General features: G+C 38.7%; 1 protein-coding gene across 2 annotated transcripts in view; it reads left to right on the top strand.

Moving 5' to 3' along the window:
* LOC136857675 (golgin subfamily A member 4) overlaps positions 1–17,766 on the top strand; it is a 443,088-nt gene that overhangs the window by 413,525 nt on the left and 11,797 nt on the right. For both annotated transcript variants that reach the window (XM_067136518.2, XM_067136517.2), the window contains one exon: positions 1,634–1,776. In XM_067136518.2, coding sequence (XP_066992619.2) covers positions 1,634–1,776 — 143 coding nt within the window. The remainder of the gene's footprint in view (positions 1–1,633; positions 1,777–17,766) is intronic.

Raw genomic sequence — 17,766 nt, 5'->3', positions numbered from 1 at the left:
TATACTACAACTTCATTTTGTCTTCTTTGGAGTTTTTGCTATCTCCAGTTCTCCTTTTTATGTTCACTGACTTGCTGCCTTTGCCCTTCTGTCCATGCTCTTCCTTCCTGTCTGTGTTCTTCTTTTGACTTGAAACACTCCCGGTTTTTGTACTCTGCTCCAAAATGTTCTTCTTGCCAATATTTGGACCTCCAGGATCTTGGACCATTCAAGATCTTTCCAAGCTTTGATCCACACCATAATGGCCTTCTTTTTCCAGAGGTAGTCAAATACCTGTTTCGTTAATCTGTTTTTGTCCATTGTGTACAGGTGTCCAAGAAATGTCAGCCTCCTTTTCCTCATGCTGTCCGAGATTCTCTCCACTTTCCAGCAGACTTCTTTTTTGCTCCAGAGTTCCACCCGTCTTCAGACTGGACTGCACCCATTACTTTTGTAAGGATTGTCCTTTCTAGAACCACCGGTCTTTTTTTTTTCTTTCTTTACGTCACATCGACATTGATAGGTCTTATGGCGACGATGGGACAGGAAAGGTCTAGGAATGGGAAGGAAGCAACCATGGCCTTAATTAAGGTATAGCCCCAGCATTTGCCTGGTGTGAAAATGGGAAACCACGGAAAACCATCTTCAATGCTGCCGACAGTGGGGTTCGAACCCACTATCTCCCGGATGAGAGCTCACTGCTGCGTGCCCCTAACCGCATGACCAACTCGCCCAATATCAGCTTTTCTAGTCTGTTGCAAGGCACTGACTGGTGTAAAGGCATTCTGTTGTGACCACAGTGTTGTAGTGTCTTATTTTGGTGTTCTAAGAGATGCACTTCTTGTCATCAATGTTTCTTGTGAGCCCATATGCTCTCTCCAGGTCCAGTTATCTGCCCTGCCTTTTATTACTACTATTCACAATTTCTAGCATTTGACATTTTCCGTGAAATGTGTCCCTGTGTCTTACAAACTACTGAACAAAAAATTCCCATTTTCACAGATGTTTTTAAAATAATTTAGAGAAATCACAGAACCTATAAAAGCAAAAGAAACACTTTCAAAATTAGATTTGCTTATTTAATACATTGATCTTTGGCTAACTTGCAAAGTATAAAATCTAACTCATCAAGCTATAGAGGGCATTCGACAGTCATCAGATTAAATTTGCCATAAATCTGAAGGAAACATTTCATGATCAGTGCATTTTCCCAGTGGTTACTTACGGCTGTGAGACTAGGACACTGAATGAATTTACAAAATGAAAACTTGAAACAGGCTGAAGGGGTATGGAAAGGCCAATATTGAGTTTCATGAGTAAAGACAGTAAGAGGGCAGATGACAGTCACAAAGGTTAATGATATCCTAGAGAGAACAGTCACCTTCAAATGACAGTGGGTTGGCTATGGTACTTGAAGGAGACCAATAGACATACAGAGGATTGTAGAAGATAACTGCCCAATTGCTCCACCTGAAGAGGCCATTGAGGACTTATAGGGGATCATGACTTTAAGTGGCTACATCAATTTAGTGACTGAATTGAGAGAAACTAGGATATAATTTCAGAATTGTAACCATGGAAAGACAGGGTATTCCAACCCCCCTTAACTTGTTCTTGGTATCTCTCTCAATTTGAATATTCTTTGAATTTCCAGATCAGCTGCAATTGTAGTGGTTGCCATACACCGAATGAGATATCTGGTGCAGCGGTGGTACCATGGTCGCAATATTGGAGGTAGCACTGTACTGAACCGAGCTTATAGTGAAAGCTTATTCAGTGGTCGCTCATCATATCGAGGTGAGTAAACTGTTTATACTGTGTATAAATAAATCCTCATCTTCAGTACTGTTGAATAAAATTTCATCAAAGGACAGGATGACTTCTGCTTGTATTAATTTTTCAAAACTGCTCATGTGAACATCCTCTTTTAATGGTGTACTCAGCTTGAATTTCATAATACAGTATTATTGTTTCTATGAATTTATTTCTAAAAATTCTAGTTTAGTAATTTAAATCTTGCAATTCAGAGGAAAAAGTTACCTTATACCCTTTGAAACTTTGTACAGTTGAAACTGGTTAAGACATCCCTCCCTAGCGTGTTTCCTTGGTTATTATGCCATTATTCCAAGATTCCAGTCCATGTACAATTAAATACATGCTGAAGAAACCTGAATAGTGCATTGATGTCACTCTTTAGTATGTTCATAACTCCCGCCATAAGGAATTTAAATTAGCATTCCCGGCCACGTTGCTCACACCACACACCAGCGCCAACTAGCCTGGATAAGGATTTTGTAGAGAACTTAATTTCACGGCCCTGGACTGCATAGTATGGTAGTGTGTCGGCCTACAGCACAGGCAGTGTCACCTCCAAGCCTGCCTTTGGTATGGTGGTTTGGATTCCACAACAGTAGCTCAGCTGATGTTCTAGTAATCGTTAAGGGAAAATAGAATTAATTAAATGGGTAAGCTCGCCATAATACATATTGCTGAGTTTTATTGAGACGGGACACACAAAATAGAAAATCACGCACCAAAATCCACAAAATATCAGCACACCAGAACAAGGTACCAGATTACAATTGCAACATTCAGCTTTAAACAAAGTCCCACTAGAAGAATAAGTTCAACTCAATTATGTGAAAAGAATGTATAAGAGGAGCAGATTTTTAAAAAAATATAAAAAAAACTTAAATATCCTACTGAGCACGGATGTGAAAATCAACAAGATACTAAGAGATTTACCAACCGAACTTACTGAATGAAAACTCAGTTTTAGGTTTACTCAGATATAGGTATTAATCAAAGTAAGGTAAGAAAATCAATATGGATAGAAAATAGTTACGATTCATCAGGTCAAATGATAGGTTAATCAGACGTGGTACAGGACGTTGATTTGGTTAATAGGTTCTTTTGCAGAAAATTACATTTATTGAGAGATAAATGAACACGTTTCAGTAATTCTTGAAAAGCCAAAACTTTTGATTAAGGGTATAGTTCACCACCTATCATATTTGACATGCAAGTCCATTACACTCAAAACTATGCTAAGTTGCAGAATCGATCCAAAGTAGTCATGCATAGTTGGTGTAATTTATATGAGTAAGTATTACATTACCACAACTGAAAATTGCCCAACAAAAAAATAAAGTGATTTACATTAAAATTAAAATCAGCAGCAAAGAGATAAAATAATAATTAAAAAAGAAATTAAGATCTAGGCAATATCTCCAGAATGGTGTAAATCAATTACCTATTCTAAGTTAATAAGGCACGTACAATTAAATCACATAATTCTAGTAGAACCCTGTGGGGGATTCAAAGAGTAAATTACAAATCAAGTTAATGTTAGACAAGGTGAACTTCAAGTAAGCAAACAATTTTACCAGCGGTTTCCAGCTCAAGATCATAATTAAATGGATAGAGATGCGTTACCCTCCGCCATGTAAGAATTGTCGATCTAAAGACCACATGATTCTCTACGATGGATACTTACGAATACACACGTGATCATAATATCTTACTTACAGCTTTGATGATCAACATAAAATACCAGAATAATAGGTAAATACATCTGGTAGGAATTAACCAACAGAGGTAAAATTTTCATACATGTAAATTTAAAGGAAAGGAATCATTGCTGCTGATAGAAAATTGAGAAGGGAAACAAGAACTTGTTCAACAATGGTCCATCATGACCCTTATCTCTTGAAACATGCTCATATTAGAGCCCAGAAACGCGGCACCACTAAAACACATCTTACTCACAGCACAAGCAAACAGCATCTGACAGTTGACTCGTTATGAATGGTCAGGCAACTATGATGTCATGTGACAGTGAGACACAGGAGTCCTGAACCTAATAGATCATGCATACATGGCGATAGATAATGGGAACTAGGGTTAAGGTCATCTTAACCACAATAACATGTGTAGGGAGTACTCACTAGGATAAAAAGTAAGAAAGGACTAGCCCCAATAGAAAAGATTACGTTAAAGGTAAAATACCATAAGGATAGGTAAGCAACAAAACTTTTGAGGTAGACATGAGGCAATGAAATACGGTAGTCAACTTATGAGTAAAGTACCGATCAAAATAGTATTGGTACAACATGTTGGAGCCTAATTTTATGTTCGTAAGTGAGTTATGTAACAAAATACATAAATTAGGCCTAAAATGACAAAAAATTAAACTTCTTTGAGAAAGTAGATACTAATCCACACATGAAACATGTGCAAATCACCAAGATATTGGCCATTCCTATGATGAATTTCACAGTAATTATAAGCAACTGGAAGAAGATTGACTATGTTTGTCTGACAGGAGGAAGCAGTCAAATGAAACATGCTGTTAAAAGCCAGTTTCCAGATTTAGAACATGTTGTGGTGAAATGGTTTAAACATGCTCGGGCTTCGAATATTGCTGTAGATGGAACAGTGATTTGAGCCAAAGCATCACATTTAGTTGCCAAAATGGGATTATATAACTCCAAGGCATCTAATGGATAGCTTGAAGGTTTTTTTTTAAAAAAGGCATAAACTTTCATACAAATCTATACATTGGTAGGCTGCCAGTGTCAACATCAATACCATTCGGACTTGGAGAGATACAACACTGTTGGAAATCTTAAAGGACTATAACCTTGATGATGTTTTTAATGGTAATGAAGTGGGGCTTCTTTCAGAGCTTTTTCCTGATAAAATGCACATGTTCAAGGGTGAGAAATGCCAGTAAAGAGAGACTAATAGTGCTGTTATGCTGCAATGAAAGTGGTATGGAGAAATCAGTGCCACTCTTGGTAGGGAAATAGAAGAATCTGCGCAGTTTTAAGAAGGTATGTACCTTTTCATGCCAGTACATGAAGATCTTCAGAAATCTTAAACTAATAAAATGGTCCAATTAGATAACGCTATACACTACTTTTAGGACTGTGAAAGTAAATGAGCTGTGGCAAGCAATGTATTGCAGATAGCAGGAAAGTAGTAGGCCTAATGGTCATTTATGCAGCACAAGACAAACACTTACTACATATACCAGTGACCAAATAACAAGGGATGATTTAAAAACAAGGAATTTTGCCATCAAGTTGTTCGCTTTTGTATCGGATGTGAATATTCTTCTTCTCCTCCAATTTTGGTGTACTTCTGATTACAGGAAATAACTGGTTTACTGGTTTGCTTTCTCTTCTCCTCCCAGAAATTTTTCATCCTTGGCTGTTGTGTCTTAATTAGATTAGAGAACTAAAAACTACAGGTAATTGGTTGTTACTTAGCTTGACTTTGTAGTGTATTTTTCGGCATACTTAGCTGACAAAGTTACTGAGCCGAAATAAGTTTTTACAGGAAAGTGACGTAGTTTCTGTTACGGGGATACCGTGGTGGACAGAGGTGAAAGAAGGTGCGGGCATGAATGGGTCTATATGAGGCAATCAGAAGATTAATTTCAAACTTTAAAATCCGAGCTATATTTCTTTTTTTTGCTGTTTTTTTTTTCCAGATGCTGAATTTTAACCAAACAAGTCGCTCAGCAACAGAACAAGATTTCAGGTACAGAACTAGCTCACTAGCTTAGGTACAAAGTGAGACAGATCAACAAAAATTGCCAATTAACAATCTGAGCTTAAAGCTCCCAATTTTACAAATGTTACTTGAGCACTATTGCTCCATCCACTCTGCTGCACAAAATTATCTAGGAGACCACAATGTTACCACCCTCCAAAAGGCACCATTCAATATTCACATTAACATCTCTACATGAATAGAAACAGCATCTATGCTCTATAAAATTATCTAGGAGACTGCGCTCCAAACCTTATACCCTTACAGCCTCCTCAAGGCAACCTTCAACTTTTACATTTATAACATCTTTGCTCAATAAAATTTACACTTTCCAGACCTCTCTAGGTCCAACCTACATTTAACAAGACCGTATTAGCTGTCTTCTAGGCTCAACAGTCTGCCTATTTACACAAAAGAAATGATACAGGGGTATGGAGTACCCATTCTACCAGACCTTTATGGAAAAACTACAGGCTAAAGTTACTGGCCCCAAATCAAAATAGACGGAGGCGAACACTTGCACTTCTTGAAATTTGCAATTATAGATTAAAACCCTATTTGGGCTTTTGGCCCAAAGTTGCAGAGGTTAAGCCTAAACTACCAAGGTGACTAGGTAGAGAGAAAATTTAAATTACAATGATTTGAAACTGAAACAGGTTACGAAACCATAGTCACCTCAAAATCAAGTTCATAGGGAACGCGAGAGGGTAACACACTCTCTATTCCTGGATTTCAGCTAAGTTCTATTGATTTGTTTGAAATTTACATTAGAAGTAGAAATTTACATTTTTGGAAATTTAAGTTTACATTATTAATATTGGAAACCTTCCCCTCGAGCTAGCTTTCAGAGGCTATCACATAGTTATAAAATGACTGCCATTACCTTAACCAGCTGGAATATTCGATGATGGACGAGACGCCCCCGCCTCTTCTATTAACATACACTTAGACTGGACGATCAGTAAGACAAAGTGGCTCGAAAAGGTGCCAGCTTTTATACCCGAGAGGAGGGTTATAGAAGAGCTCTGGGCTAAGGCCCGACACACCTCCAAATTTTATTGGATAATTAAATAGATACAATAAAACGATTATTGGTTGAAAATTAAATACACAAAATTTTCTATTGGGCAACATCTTAAGTTGGCGGAAAGAGATAGAAATGTAGCAAACTGTGATATACCAAAAACAAAGAATAATCAACCCTGTTTAGGAACCCTTAAAATAAAAAAATGCTTAGGATTTTAATAGTTCCTCTTCGCACTAGAGGGCAAAACAAGTTTTTTTGGTTGAGACATCTGTAGAGAAAAGTCCAAATTTTTTGCACTAGTTGTTGCGACCTTCATATATCAGATGTCATTCTTCAAATGAACGGGGCAGATGTACCTCCCGGTACACACCTCCCTCCTTTAAAGTCTCTCCTCAGCGTTAAAGTTTAAAATTTTGCTTGTTAGAGAAAAAATTCAAGTTTTATTTTACAGACAGAAATTTTCTTGAAAAAGTTCATATGTAAGAAATTACATCGAAAACAAGTCTTGAAGTCTTCTTTGAGCTGTACCAGTACAAGATATACAGTTCAGGTTTTGACGGCAAGAGCAGCCGCCGTAGCCGATACCCTGGTGAGGTCCCCCAGACCCCCTAAGTACCCTCAGATACATCTCTCCCGCTACCTTGAGAGGGGTAGCCGTGGTGATGGTTGCCACAGACCAGATATAGAGATACTGCTCCAAGATGGGTAGGCGGTTGGGTTACCGCACCATAGCCCTCGCTGGAAAGGATGGTGTTTCAATACGCCGTTATGCAGGAGACTGGGCCAGAGCAGAGTGGGCCCTTACCCCAAGCCAGTATCCCTCGCCAGATGTTGAGACATGGCCGCAGATGACGGAGAGGGCACTGAAACAGTCATTTACTTGGGGACAGAAATTGTTTTTGTCGAGAGCGAGAGTTGTGTATTTTTCTAAGCTGCAGGTTCAGATAAGACGGGCTGCATTGAGGATGAGTATGTGAATTGCAGGCTTAGTTTTGGAGGCGGAGTGTAAGGTAATGACAGCCAGGCAACGGGAGAAAATAAACCTTACTAGAGGGGAAGGTTGTACAGGATTATGTACATGCATACTACCCTTAGATGGATATGGGTGGGGCAGAAGGCCTCCCCATATGCCTTACAAACTGATAAAAAAAATTAAGTTACTGAACTGAAACTGAAATAAATATAACTGGTTTCTTACTGCCATGACTTAGTGGCTTATACTGCAAAACAAAATATTATACCAGTTTAATCTGCAAAAGGTGGACTCTAAATATCCTCTCAGTGGCTGGGTTGCTGACCAAAAGAGTGACAGGAGTTAAGAAGTCCAAAATAATACATGGCCCATGAAATCTGGGGGCAAGCTTGCCTGCAGGTACAAAATTCTTAACGATAACTTGATCTCCAACCTTTAAATTGGTGGGCCTACATCCACGATTATATCTCTCTCTAACCTTTTCATGAGAAGCCTTAAGATTACTTTTAGCCTTCTTCCATAGGTCTCTGGTATTATCAGGATCTATTGTCTCTGGCAATATGTCATTGAATGACCAAAGATTAGACAGCGGCGTGTTGAGAACAAATTTAAACATGAGAGAGGCAGGAGTGAGCTTGTGTGCCTCATGAACGGCCGAATTTAGAGCAAAGGATAACCAATGCAGAGAAGTATCCGACCTGGAATGATCTTCATGATGAAAGGCTATCAAAGCAGATCCAAGATTACAATTGACCTGCTCAGCCAGAGATGGTTGAGGGTAATAAGCTGAAGTTGTTACATGGGATATGGACAGATCCAAACAGAATTGTCGGTATAAGTTAGAGTTGAAAGCATTCTCATTATCAAAAATGATATTTTGACAGGGACCAAAAGAAGCAAAGATAGTATTAAGGCAAAAAATTGTAGACTGAGCGGTGGCCAGCTTAGTCGGAAATAACCATGAAAATTTAGTGAAGCTGTCCATACATATGAGAATAAATTTATTCTCGTTCCCCTTTGATTGAGGGAAGGGTCCGACGTAGTCTATGTACAAACGCTCCATGGGGCGAGATGCCTGATGTGATGACAATAGACCTAGCTTAGTAGTTAAGGTGGGCTTACTAAGCAGGCAAGATTTACAAGCTTTAACCATTTCTCTAACATAGCCATCCATACTCTTCCAAACAAGCATTTCTGTGATCTTCTCTCGAGTTTTGAAGATGCCTAAATACCTGCCTAATGGGGTCTCTTGATAGTATTTGAAGATCATAGGCACAAGCACCGCTGGAACAACTACTTTCATCTTCTGATCGTGCCTTGAAGGGCAACACATAACCCCGTTCCTCAACATATAAGGGACGACATGTTCCCCCGACAAAAGGGTTTCCATAATAGGGACCAGTGCTGGATCTTCTCATTCATGTTTCTCAATGTCACGAAATAGCATAGGGGCATCCATCAAAATAGCATTAATACTAGAAGGTATGAGCATGGAAAGAGAACAGCTATCTTCCTGTTCACTGGTCTTGACCTCATTAGAAAACATGCAGCTTAGTCCATCTGCGACTACATTTTCTGATCCTCTAATGTGTCGTACATCAAATTGGAATGCTGAGATCCTGATAGCCCTACGGGCGATACATCCAGTACGAGGCCTAGCTAATAACCAAAAGGCTTGGTTGTCTGTCTCTAATTCATATCTGACGTGTTCCAGATAAAGGTAGATCTTCTCCAGGGTGAAAAACACAGCCAAACCCTCTAATTCATAGATAGAATACTTGGCTTCTTGAGCCAATAAGGTCCGAGACGCATAGGCGATGGGCCGAGTTCTGTTTCCTGAAGAAGGACAGCAGCAACAGCAGATGAAGAGGCATTAGTTTGGACAATGAATTTCTTAGAGAAATATGGCATAGCTAATACAGGGGCATTACAAAGAGCTAATTTAAGGTCTTCAAAAGCAGCTTGCTGCGACGGCCCCCTTTCAAATACCTTTCGTGCAAAGTAAGTTTAGGGGCGTCGCCCTATTAGCAAAGTTAGGAATAAATTTCCTGAAGAAATTCACCATGCCTATGAATCTAGCAATTCCTTTGATGTCCTTAGGGGGGATGTGAAGTCACGAATAGCCTGCGTTCTGGAGTGGTTTATAGAAACATCATCGGGCGACACAATATGCCCTAAGAACGACATAGAAGGTTTAGCAAAAGCTACCTTTGATAATTTGACAGCCAACCCAGCGATTGAGGACTTCCTGCAGGTGATCTAAGTGTTCTCTAAAGGTCTCCGAAAACACAATGACATCATCGAGATAATGATAAAGATATTTAAATTTGATGTCAGAGAAGACCCTATCCAGCAGTCTAGTAAGAACAGCCATGCCCGCGGTGAGCCTGAAAGGCACGCGGTTGTATTCATACAGATTCCAATCCATGGCAAAGGTGGTTAGATGTTTGGATTCTTCTGCCAGAGGTATTTGAATGAAATGGCGTATGGCTTTTAGTGCCGGGAGTGTCCGAGGACAAGTTCGGCTTGCCAGATGCAGGTAATTTGATTTGACTCCCGTAGGCGACCTGCACGTCATGATGAGGATGAAATGATGATGAAGATGACACCTACACCCAGCCCCCCGGGCCAGCGAAATTAACCAATTAAGGTTAAAATTCCCAACCCTGCCGGGAATCGAACCCGGGACCTCTGTGGCCAAAGGCCAGCACACTAACCATTTAGCCATGGAGGCGGACAGAGGTATTTGATTATATGCCTGGTTAAGATCTAAGATCGTAAAGAACAAGAGTGAATATCTGGAAGGGGCACAGATTGTAACACAACCTTACGGTTCAAAGCCTTTTAATCAATCACAGGCCTAAAACCACCTTGGGGTTTCGGTACAAGAAAAATGGGCGATGAATATGTCGACTTGGAAGGTCAAACAGTATCATCCTTCAACATCTGATCGATGATTTCCTTAAGAGCAGGTGGGGACAGCCTATAAGGAGGAAACCTAACGGGAATAGAATCAGTTAATTCAATCTTGTACTCAGTAAGGTCAGTGACGCCAAGAGTATCTGAAAATACCTTCTAATACTTTCAGCCTGGTCCTTAGGTAGATGCCTAAGATCTAACGACACCTCAATATGGATAGGCGAAATAGATGCAAATGACACAGAATTACATTTCAACAAAGGAATATTAATGTTACTAGCAAACTTGAATGTGCACGACTTGCTCTGAAGGTCGAGCACAAGACCTGAATGATACATAAAATTGGCCCCCAATATTACAGGGCAAGACAATTGTTTAGCTACAAACAACTTCACTTTCCAAGTAAATTTTGAAGTGCAAACTTTAGCAAAAAGGAAGCCTGAAATTTCCAATGGTGATGAGTTTGCCGAAACACATTTAATAGAAGAGAAACGATAGTCAGGAAATTTACAACAAGCTTTTAATTTAGAATACCACTCTTCGGAAATAATGGAACTCCCGCTTCTTGAATCTAATAGAACCGTGACGCGTTCATTATTTACTTCAATTTTCAGAAATGGCGCGAATCCTGGGTCTCTGCAATAATTCTAAGGCATTCCCTAGGGCCTTCAAATAATGAATTAGAAGAAGTCTCCTTCTTGAAGGATACATTCCTTGATTTAATGGGGGCTGAGCCTCGGGAAAGTGAACATTTTACAAAGGTAAATAAATGAGTGGATCCTCCTAATTCAATACATCATATATTCCATCATTAGACGGAGTAATCAAATTCAAAGATGTTTCAGCTCGTTTGAGCCATCTTCAGTGAAATTAGGGGGGGTGGGGTTGAAATAATTTACATAATACAAGCTAAAAAATGCCAAAAAGCATAATGAAGGAACAAATGAAAAAATAAAAGAGAGCCTAGACGGAAACAAGATTAGCACAATATACAATATTTACATCATCATGTGGAGCAAAAAGCAACTCACTGCGACAAAATTCAGTGAAACAGGGGTTAATACAAAACATAATTGAAACTAAAAACTGTGTTATCCTAAGAAGAAAAGAAATAAAAACAAATGATACAGATCGAAATGAACAATAAGTGCACATAGTGAGGTTGCGGATCTCTTAGTTTACAAAATATTGGTTTTGTAACAGTACAAAACAGGATGAAATCATTGTCGAAAATTCAGGCAGAATATCTGTCTTTGTAGAGGCCCATCACATTGAATTGGCTATGAGGGGAGCAGGAGCAAAAAATTTTGAGAAATCAAGCCTGACATAACGTGCAGGCGAAAAGCCTGTGACAAGGAAAAACACCAATGAAATTTAAAGGTTTAGAACAGCGGCATTCTCAATATCTTCTCAATCTAACGGTCCCATTCTTAATTATCGTTTCATAATGTAGGCTGGTTGGTTTGCCCTATTATAAAAGGTTGGAAGGGCCGCAACATAAAATTGAGACGCTGTGTTAGGGAGATGACAGATCCATGGTAAACTGTAAGTGACCTAGTGGAAACCGTCAATGAAGTTTCAGTCTGTAATGGGGGGGGAAGAGGTTGTGTGAGAAACTTGGGCTGATAAGTAAAAAAGTGTGGAATGGGTGTGTAGAAAGCTTAAAACTTACAGTGTTTAGAAGGTGGTTATCCTCTCAAACGGCCTGGCCTTCTCAAAGTAACGGTCTTGTTCATGCATTATATAGAAATAATATGAATCACCACCTTATCAATACACTATTTTATTTACTACCAAACTGGTAAATAGGGTCAATACCGGTTTCGACCCCTATGGGGTCATCCTCAGTTGACACATATAAATATCTATAAAAACATCACATATAATAGTTAAAGTTTAAAATTGATGGGTCATTAGTATACTGGTAAGTACATATGCATGTATTATGGAATTTATAAAATTGTTCTATTAGAGCTATTATGTAGATTTTCTGTTTCTTTGTAAACAGTATCAAAAGTATTGTATTGGATGTGGTTCATCCATTTGACAAAATGCTAGTGGATTGAATATGTACATTTGCTGAGAGGTACATGTTATTCTATTTTACAATTTTTGTTTTACATAATATGGGGTAAAATTATTACATTTGCACATATATGGTGATATTAGGTACAATGTAGGGTGTTAAAGAGGTACTATTTGAATTTTCAGTATCCTGATTAAGTTTGTTCTATTAGAGCTATTATGTAGATTTTCTGTTTCTTTGTAAACAGTATCAAAAGTATTGTATTGGATGTGGTTCATCCATTTGACAAAATGCTAATGGATTGAATATGTACATTTGCTGAGAGGTACATGCTATTCTATTTTACAATTTTTGTTTTACATAATATGGGGTAAAATTATTACATTTGCACATATATGGTGATATTAGGTACAATGTAGGGTGTTAAATATGTACTATTGAATTTTCAGTATCCTGATTACATTTCTTGTAGTGGTTGTAAAGTTTACTGATTCACTTGTTTAGTTCAGTTAAATGCATAATGACCTTGTTGGTTTGAATTCTTAAAATTAAAATGTTGGTATGTAATACCTAGTTAACATGAATCCTTAATATTAATATATAAGTTTGTAGCACCTCTTATTCCCGTTTTCAGTCTTAAAATAGAATTGTGTCTTGACACTTTATTTTGTTAGACATATAAAAGTCTTGCTAAGATAAAACTTTGGGGCTAAAACCGGTATGAAATACTTATTTAAAATACATTAGATAATGGTATTGATATGTGGTGCTATGTGCATCTTCAAAAAATCTAAATGAAATATAAATATAAATTGGTGACAGTACTGTAGGTTGTTGTATTGTAGGTCTATTAAAATATATGTTTACTTGAATAGGATCGATCACATGGTGTACGCGTTACGAGTGAAATTGCATAATATATTATAGTAATAACTGGTAATTATGTAGGATACTGCTGTTGTAGTTGGAAATCTTGAATATCATTGAGAAAATGTTCTCATCTTGTCGCGTGTCGAATACAGGTTGAGTAGGTCATCATTAAGAGATGAAGTGCATATTGGATGTCGTATATCTAAATTAGGTTGTACGTTGGTTGTATCGTGGAGACGTGTTGTAAATTAATATATCTGTAAGTAGAAATAATAAGTGTGTGAGATAATGTATCGAAAGAATGTAGTGGCAAGTATATATCATATTACTTACGTTGGCTGTTAGGATCGTGTGCTCTGTATGGCTGTCTGTTGAGATCTGTAGCGTGTTGCTCTGAGGTTATAGTTTACGGCGGTGGAGGGGAGGCTTGAAGGGATGGGTGGAGCACTTGTAACGGGAGTGGGATTAAAGGAGGGGAGGTCTTGGAGCGGTAGATTTGTATTTATGGATTTTTGTTTATCTATTCTTTTTAAATAATAATCTTTCAGGAGGGGAATAACTATATGAAAAAGAATATTATTTCTGTCTATGTTATCGTTTAAGTTGGAATTTGGATTAACGTGTTTGTCTAAGTTTATATAAAATTCTTCTAGTATACTGAGCAAGGGGCTTTTTGGGTTTATTTTGAGGATTTGCATATCATTACTGATGTCTGTAAACCTATGTTTCTGATCGTTATAATATGTTGGTGTTATTGCTACAAACTTATATATTAATATTAAGGATTCATGTTAACTAGGTATTACATACCAACATTTTAATTTTAAGAATTCAAACCAACAAGGTCATTATGCATTTAACTGAACTAAACAAGTGAATCAGTAAACTTTACAACCACTACATGAAATGTAATCAGGATACTGAAAATTCAATAGTACATATTTAACACCCTACATTGTACCTAATATCACCATATATGTGCAAATGTAATAATTTTACCCCATATTATGTAAAACAAAAATTGTAAAATAGAATAGCATGTACCTCTCAGCAAATGTACATATTCAATCCATTAGCATTTTGTCAAATGGATGAACCACATCCAATACAATACTTTTGATACTGTTTACAAAGAAACAGAAAATCTACATAATAGCTCTAATAGAACAAACTTAATCAGGATACTGAAAATTCAAATAGTACCTCTTTAACACCCTACATTGTACCTAATATCACCATATATGTGCAAATGTAATAATTTTACCCCATATTATGTAAAACAAAAATTGTAAAATAGAATAGCATGTACCTCTCAGCAAATGTACATATTCAATCCACTAGCATTTTGTCAAATGGATGAACCACATCCAATACAATACTTTTGATACTGTTTACAAAGAAACAGAAAATCTACATAATAGCTCTAATAGAACAATTTTATAAATTCCATAATACATGCATATGTACTTACCAGTATACTAATGACCCATCAATTTTAAACTTTAACTATTATATGTGATGTTTTTATAGATATTTATATGTGTCAACTGAGGATGACCCCATAGGGGTCGAAACCGGTATTGACCCTATTTACCAGTTTGGTAGTAAATAAAATAGTGTATTGATAAGGTGGTGATTCATATTATTTCTATATAGTGATACCAATCAATACGGACATGAAGCTTATAAATAATAACTTGTTCATGCAATCGAGTCTATTGTTGGTTCAGCTGTGTTTGCGAGGATAGAAGGATCGGAGGGGGAAGGGGTGGTGCAGGGCTGGTGTGGGGAGGGGGGAGTGGTGGTGAGTTGGAGAGATGGAGCCGGGGTTTGTTTATCTTATGGAAGTTCTGACAAATATATGGAATGAATGTTTCAAGTAGAATTTTCTTTTTCTCGTTGACTTCATTTAAATTGTGAGAGGGGTTCATAAACTGATCTAAATTGATGTGGATGCTCTCGAGAACGTTGAGCAAAGTGCCTTTTTGCTCATAATGCAAGATCTTAACATCGATTTAGATCAGTTTTTGAACCCCTCTCACAATTTAAATGTTCCTTCATTATGTTTTTTGGCATTTTTTAGCTTGGATTATGTAAATTATTTCACCCCCCCCACTTTTTTTTCTTCACTGAAGATGGCTCAAACAAGCCGAAACATGTTTGAATTTGATTATTCCGTCTAATGATGGAATATATGATGTATTGAATTAGGAGGATACACTCGTTTTTTCACCTTTGTAAAGTGAAAACTGTCAATACGGAATGATTCTAATATCTTCTAAAGGTGAACATTGTCACAGCCAAGGGCACTAGTCACTTCCTATCACTTGGGTTCGTGGAGGCAGCAACAGAAGTTAAACAAGATGGTGTGCTGTTACTTCAAGTGCAATTCTTAGCAAGATGGGAAAATGACCCGCACTTGAAACAACCTTGGGACGGACCTACCACTACATTTTACCAAGGGGCATTTATTTCTAAGATGTTCCGTTGATCCGCATGCATAACACTTGCGTTTAGGAAATGTTCGGCGAGGTGGTGGCCAAGAAGTGTTAGATGACGGAGGGGGCTCCCTGATGACTCGTAAGGTGTCAGCGTACCTTACTCCTTTGGCTGACACTGCCATTGCCTCTAATTCCGAGAAGGTTTGGGGCCGAGAGACGAAACATAGGTATGACCTATAGGGCAGAGAGATTCCTTCAAATACAGTTTGGACAATTTGATCTTCTAGAAAATGAAGAGCAAATACCCTTCTATAGAACTTTATATCTTGAATAAAAGTCGGCAAGGTTCTCGTCCAACCCCTGTACTCGAAAATAGTACTTCTGGATTAAAGATGACATGGCTCTAGCCAGAATGAAGTTAGCCAGAAGATGGGCATGGAAGTCTTCTACTGAAGATCTATCAGCTATTACTTTTACTATTTTGTGCGATAGGACACCTACAGAATAGTGGTAGATTATTTGAAGAATTTGGGAGTGGGAGAGAGCTAATACTGGAGCATGGTCGTGAATCTCGACTAAGAATCTTAGAAATGAAATTACCTCATTAGTCAAATGAATGGAGAATTTGGAGATGCCCTTAAGCAACGTGGCTAAGGGGTGGGGCAAGCTGCTGAAACCTGGTGACATAATGGGGGGCGGCATTGAAGGTTGAGAGAAGGATCAAACACTGCATTGCTAAAAAATAACAGTGGAAGTTGTCTTAGATGATCAGACCCTATTTCTGATGGGGCCGATGTTTGTTGAGTAGTCACAGATTTCCTACTCTCAATAGCCTTACTAGAATCCTCTTCCTCAGCTAAGTTTACAGTTTGAACAGGGTCAGCTTTAGCACTAGCGGCCCCCGATAACAATTGACAAACTCTATTTGACATTTCAGACAGGTGTTCCAATAGATTACTCGGTTCCTTAGCATGATCATCCTTTGGCGCGGCAACTGGGGGCGTTTGTACCCTAGTTCGCTCCGACATCTTCAGCAAAGAAGTACCGCTCCGTACTCAGCTAGATGCAGTTGCAGTTCGCACTCCGTTGCCAGTAATGACAACGGTTTGCAACGTGTACTTTCCACCGGATTATAACCTTGATATGCATGCACTACAAGATTTGATCGCTCAGTTGCCTCCTCCTTTCCTCATGCTGGGGGATGTGAAAGCCCGTGACACACTATGGGGTTCTCCGTCTTCCTGTTCTAGGGGGAGGAAGCTCGAGCGAATGATCAACCTATTTGATCTTTGTGTGCTCAATACAGGGGAACCGACACATTTCAGTAGCGTGCATGGCACATTCTCACACTGGGATGTCACTTTGTGTAGCCGTGCGCTAGTTCCCCTGCTACGGTGGCAAGTTCACGACGACCTCTGTGATAGTGACCACTTCCCGATAATTCTGTCTCTCTTGAATCAAAGACAGTCCAGAGTACCCAAGCGCTGGTTACTTCGGCGGGCAAATTGGCCAGAATTTACAAAACGCGCAGTGATGGCTGATGATATGCTGGAGTCTGTTGACGACACCGTCTCTTCCATTACTACTGGAATTTTGGCTGCTGCAGAGGAAACAATTCCTTCCTCGTCCGGTATTCGTTGCCGGAAACAGGTCCCATGGTGGACGGACGAAATTGCAGCAGCCATACGTGATCGCCGACGGGCTTTTAAGCATTATCGTCGGAATCCTACGATGGCCAATCATATCGCATTTAAGCGTCAGCGCGCGAAGGCCCGTTTTTTGATTCGAGAAAGTAAGAAAGCTACGTGGGAAAAGTATGTGTCATCCATCACGGCACATACTCCGTCATCACAAGTGTGGACAAAACTCCGCCGTATTGTCGGAGTACAGAATGTGCCCTCAGTACCCGGAATCTCCATTAATGGAGATATAGTTACGATTCCTTCAGTCATTGCAGACCACATCGCGTCAC

This window comes from Anabrus simplex, chromosome 1 (genome assembly GCF_040414725.1).
Source record: "Anabrus simplex isolate iqAnaSimp1 chromosome 1, ASM4041472v1, whole genome shotgun sequence".
In the NCBI taxonomy this organism is placed as follows: domain Eukaryota; kingdom Metazoa; phylum Arthropoda; class Insecta; order Orthoptera; family Tettigoniidae; genus Anabrus; species Anabrus simplex.
This window is presented reverse-complemented; position numbering and strand designations above follow the sequence as displayed.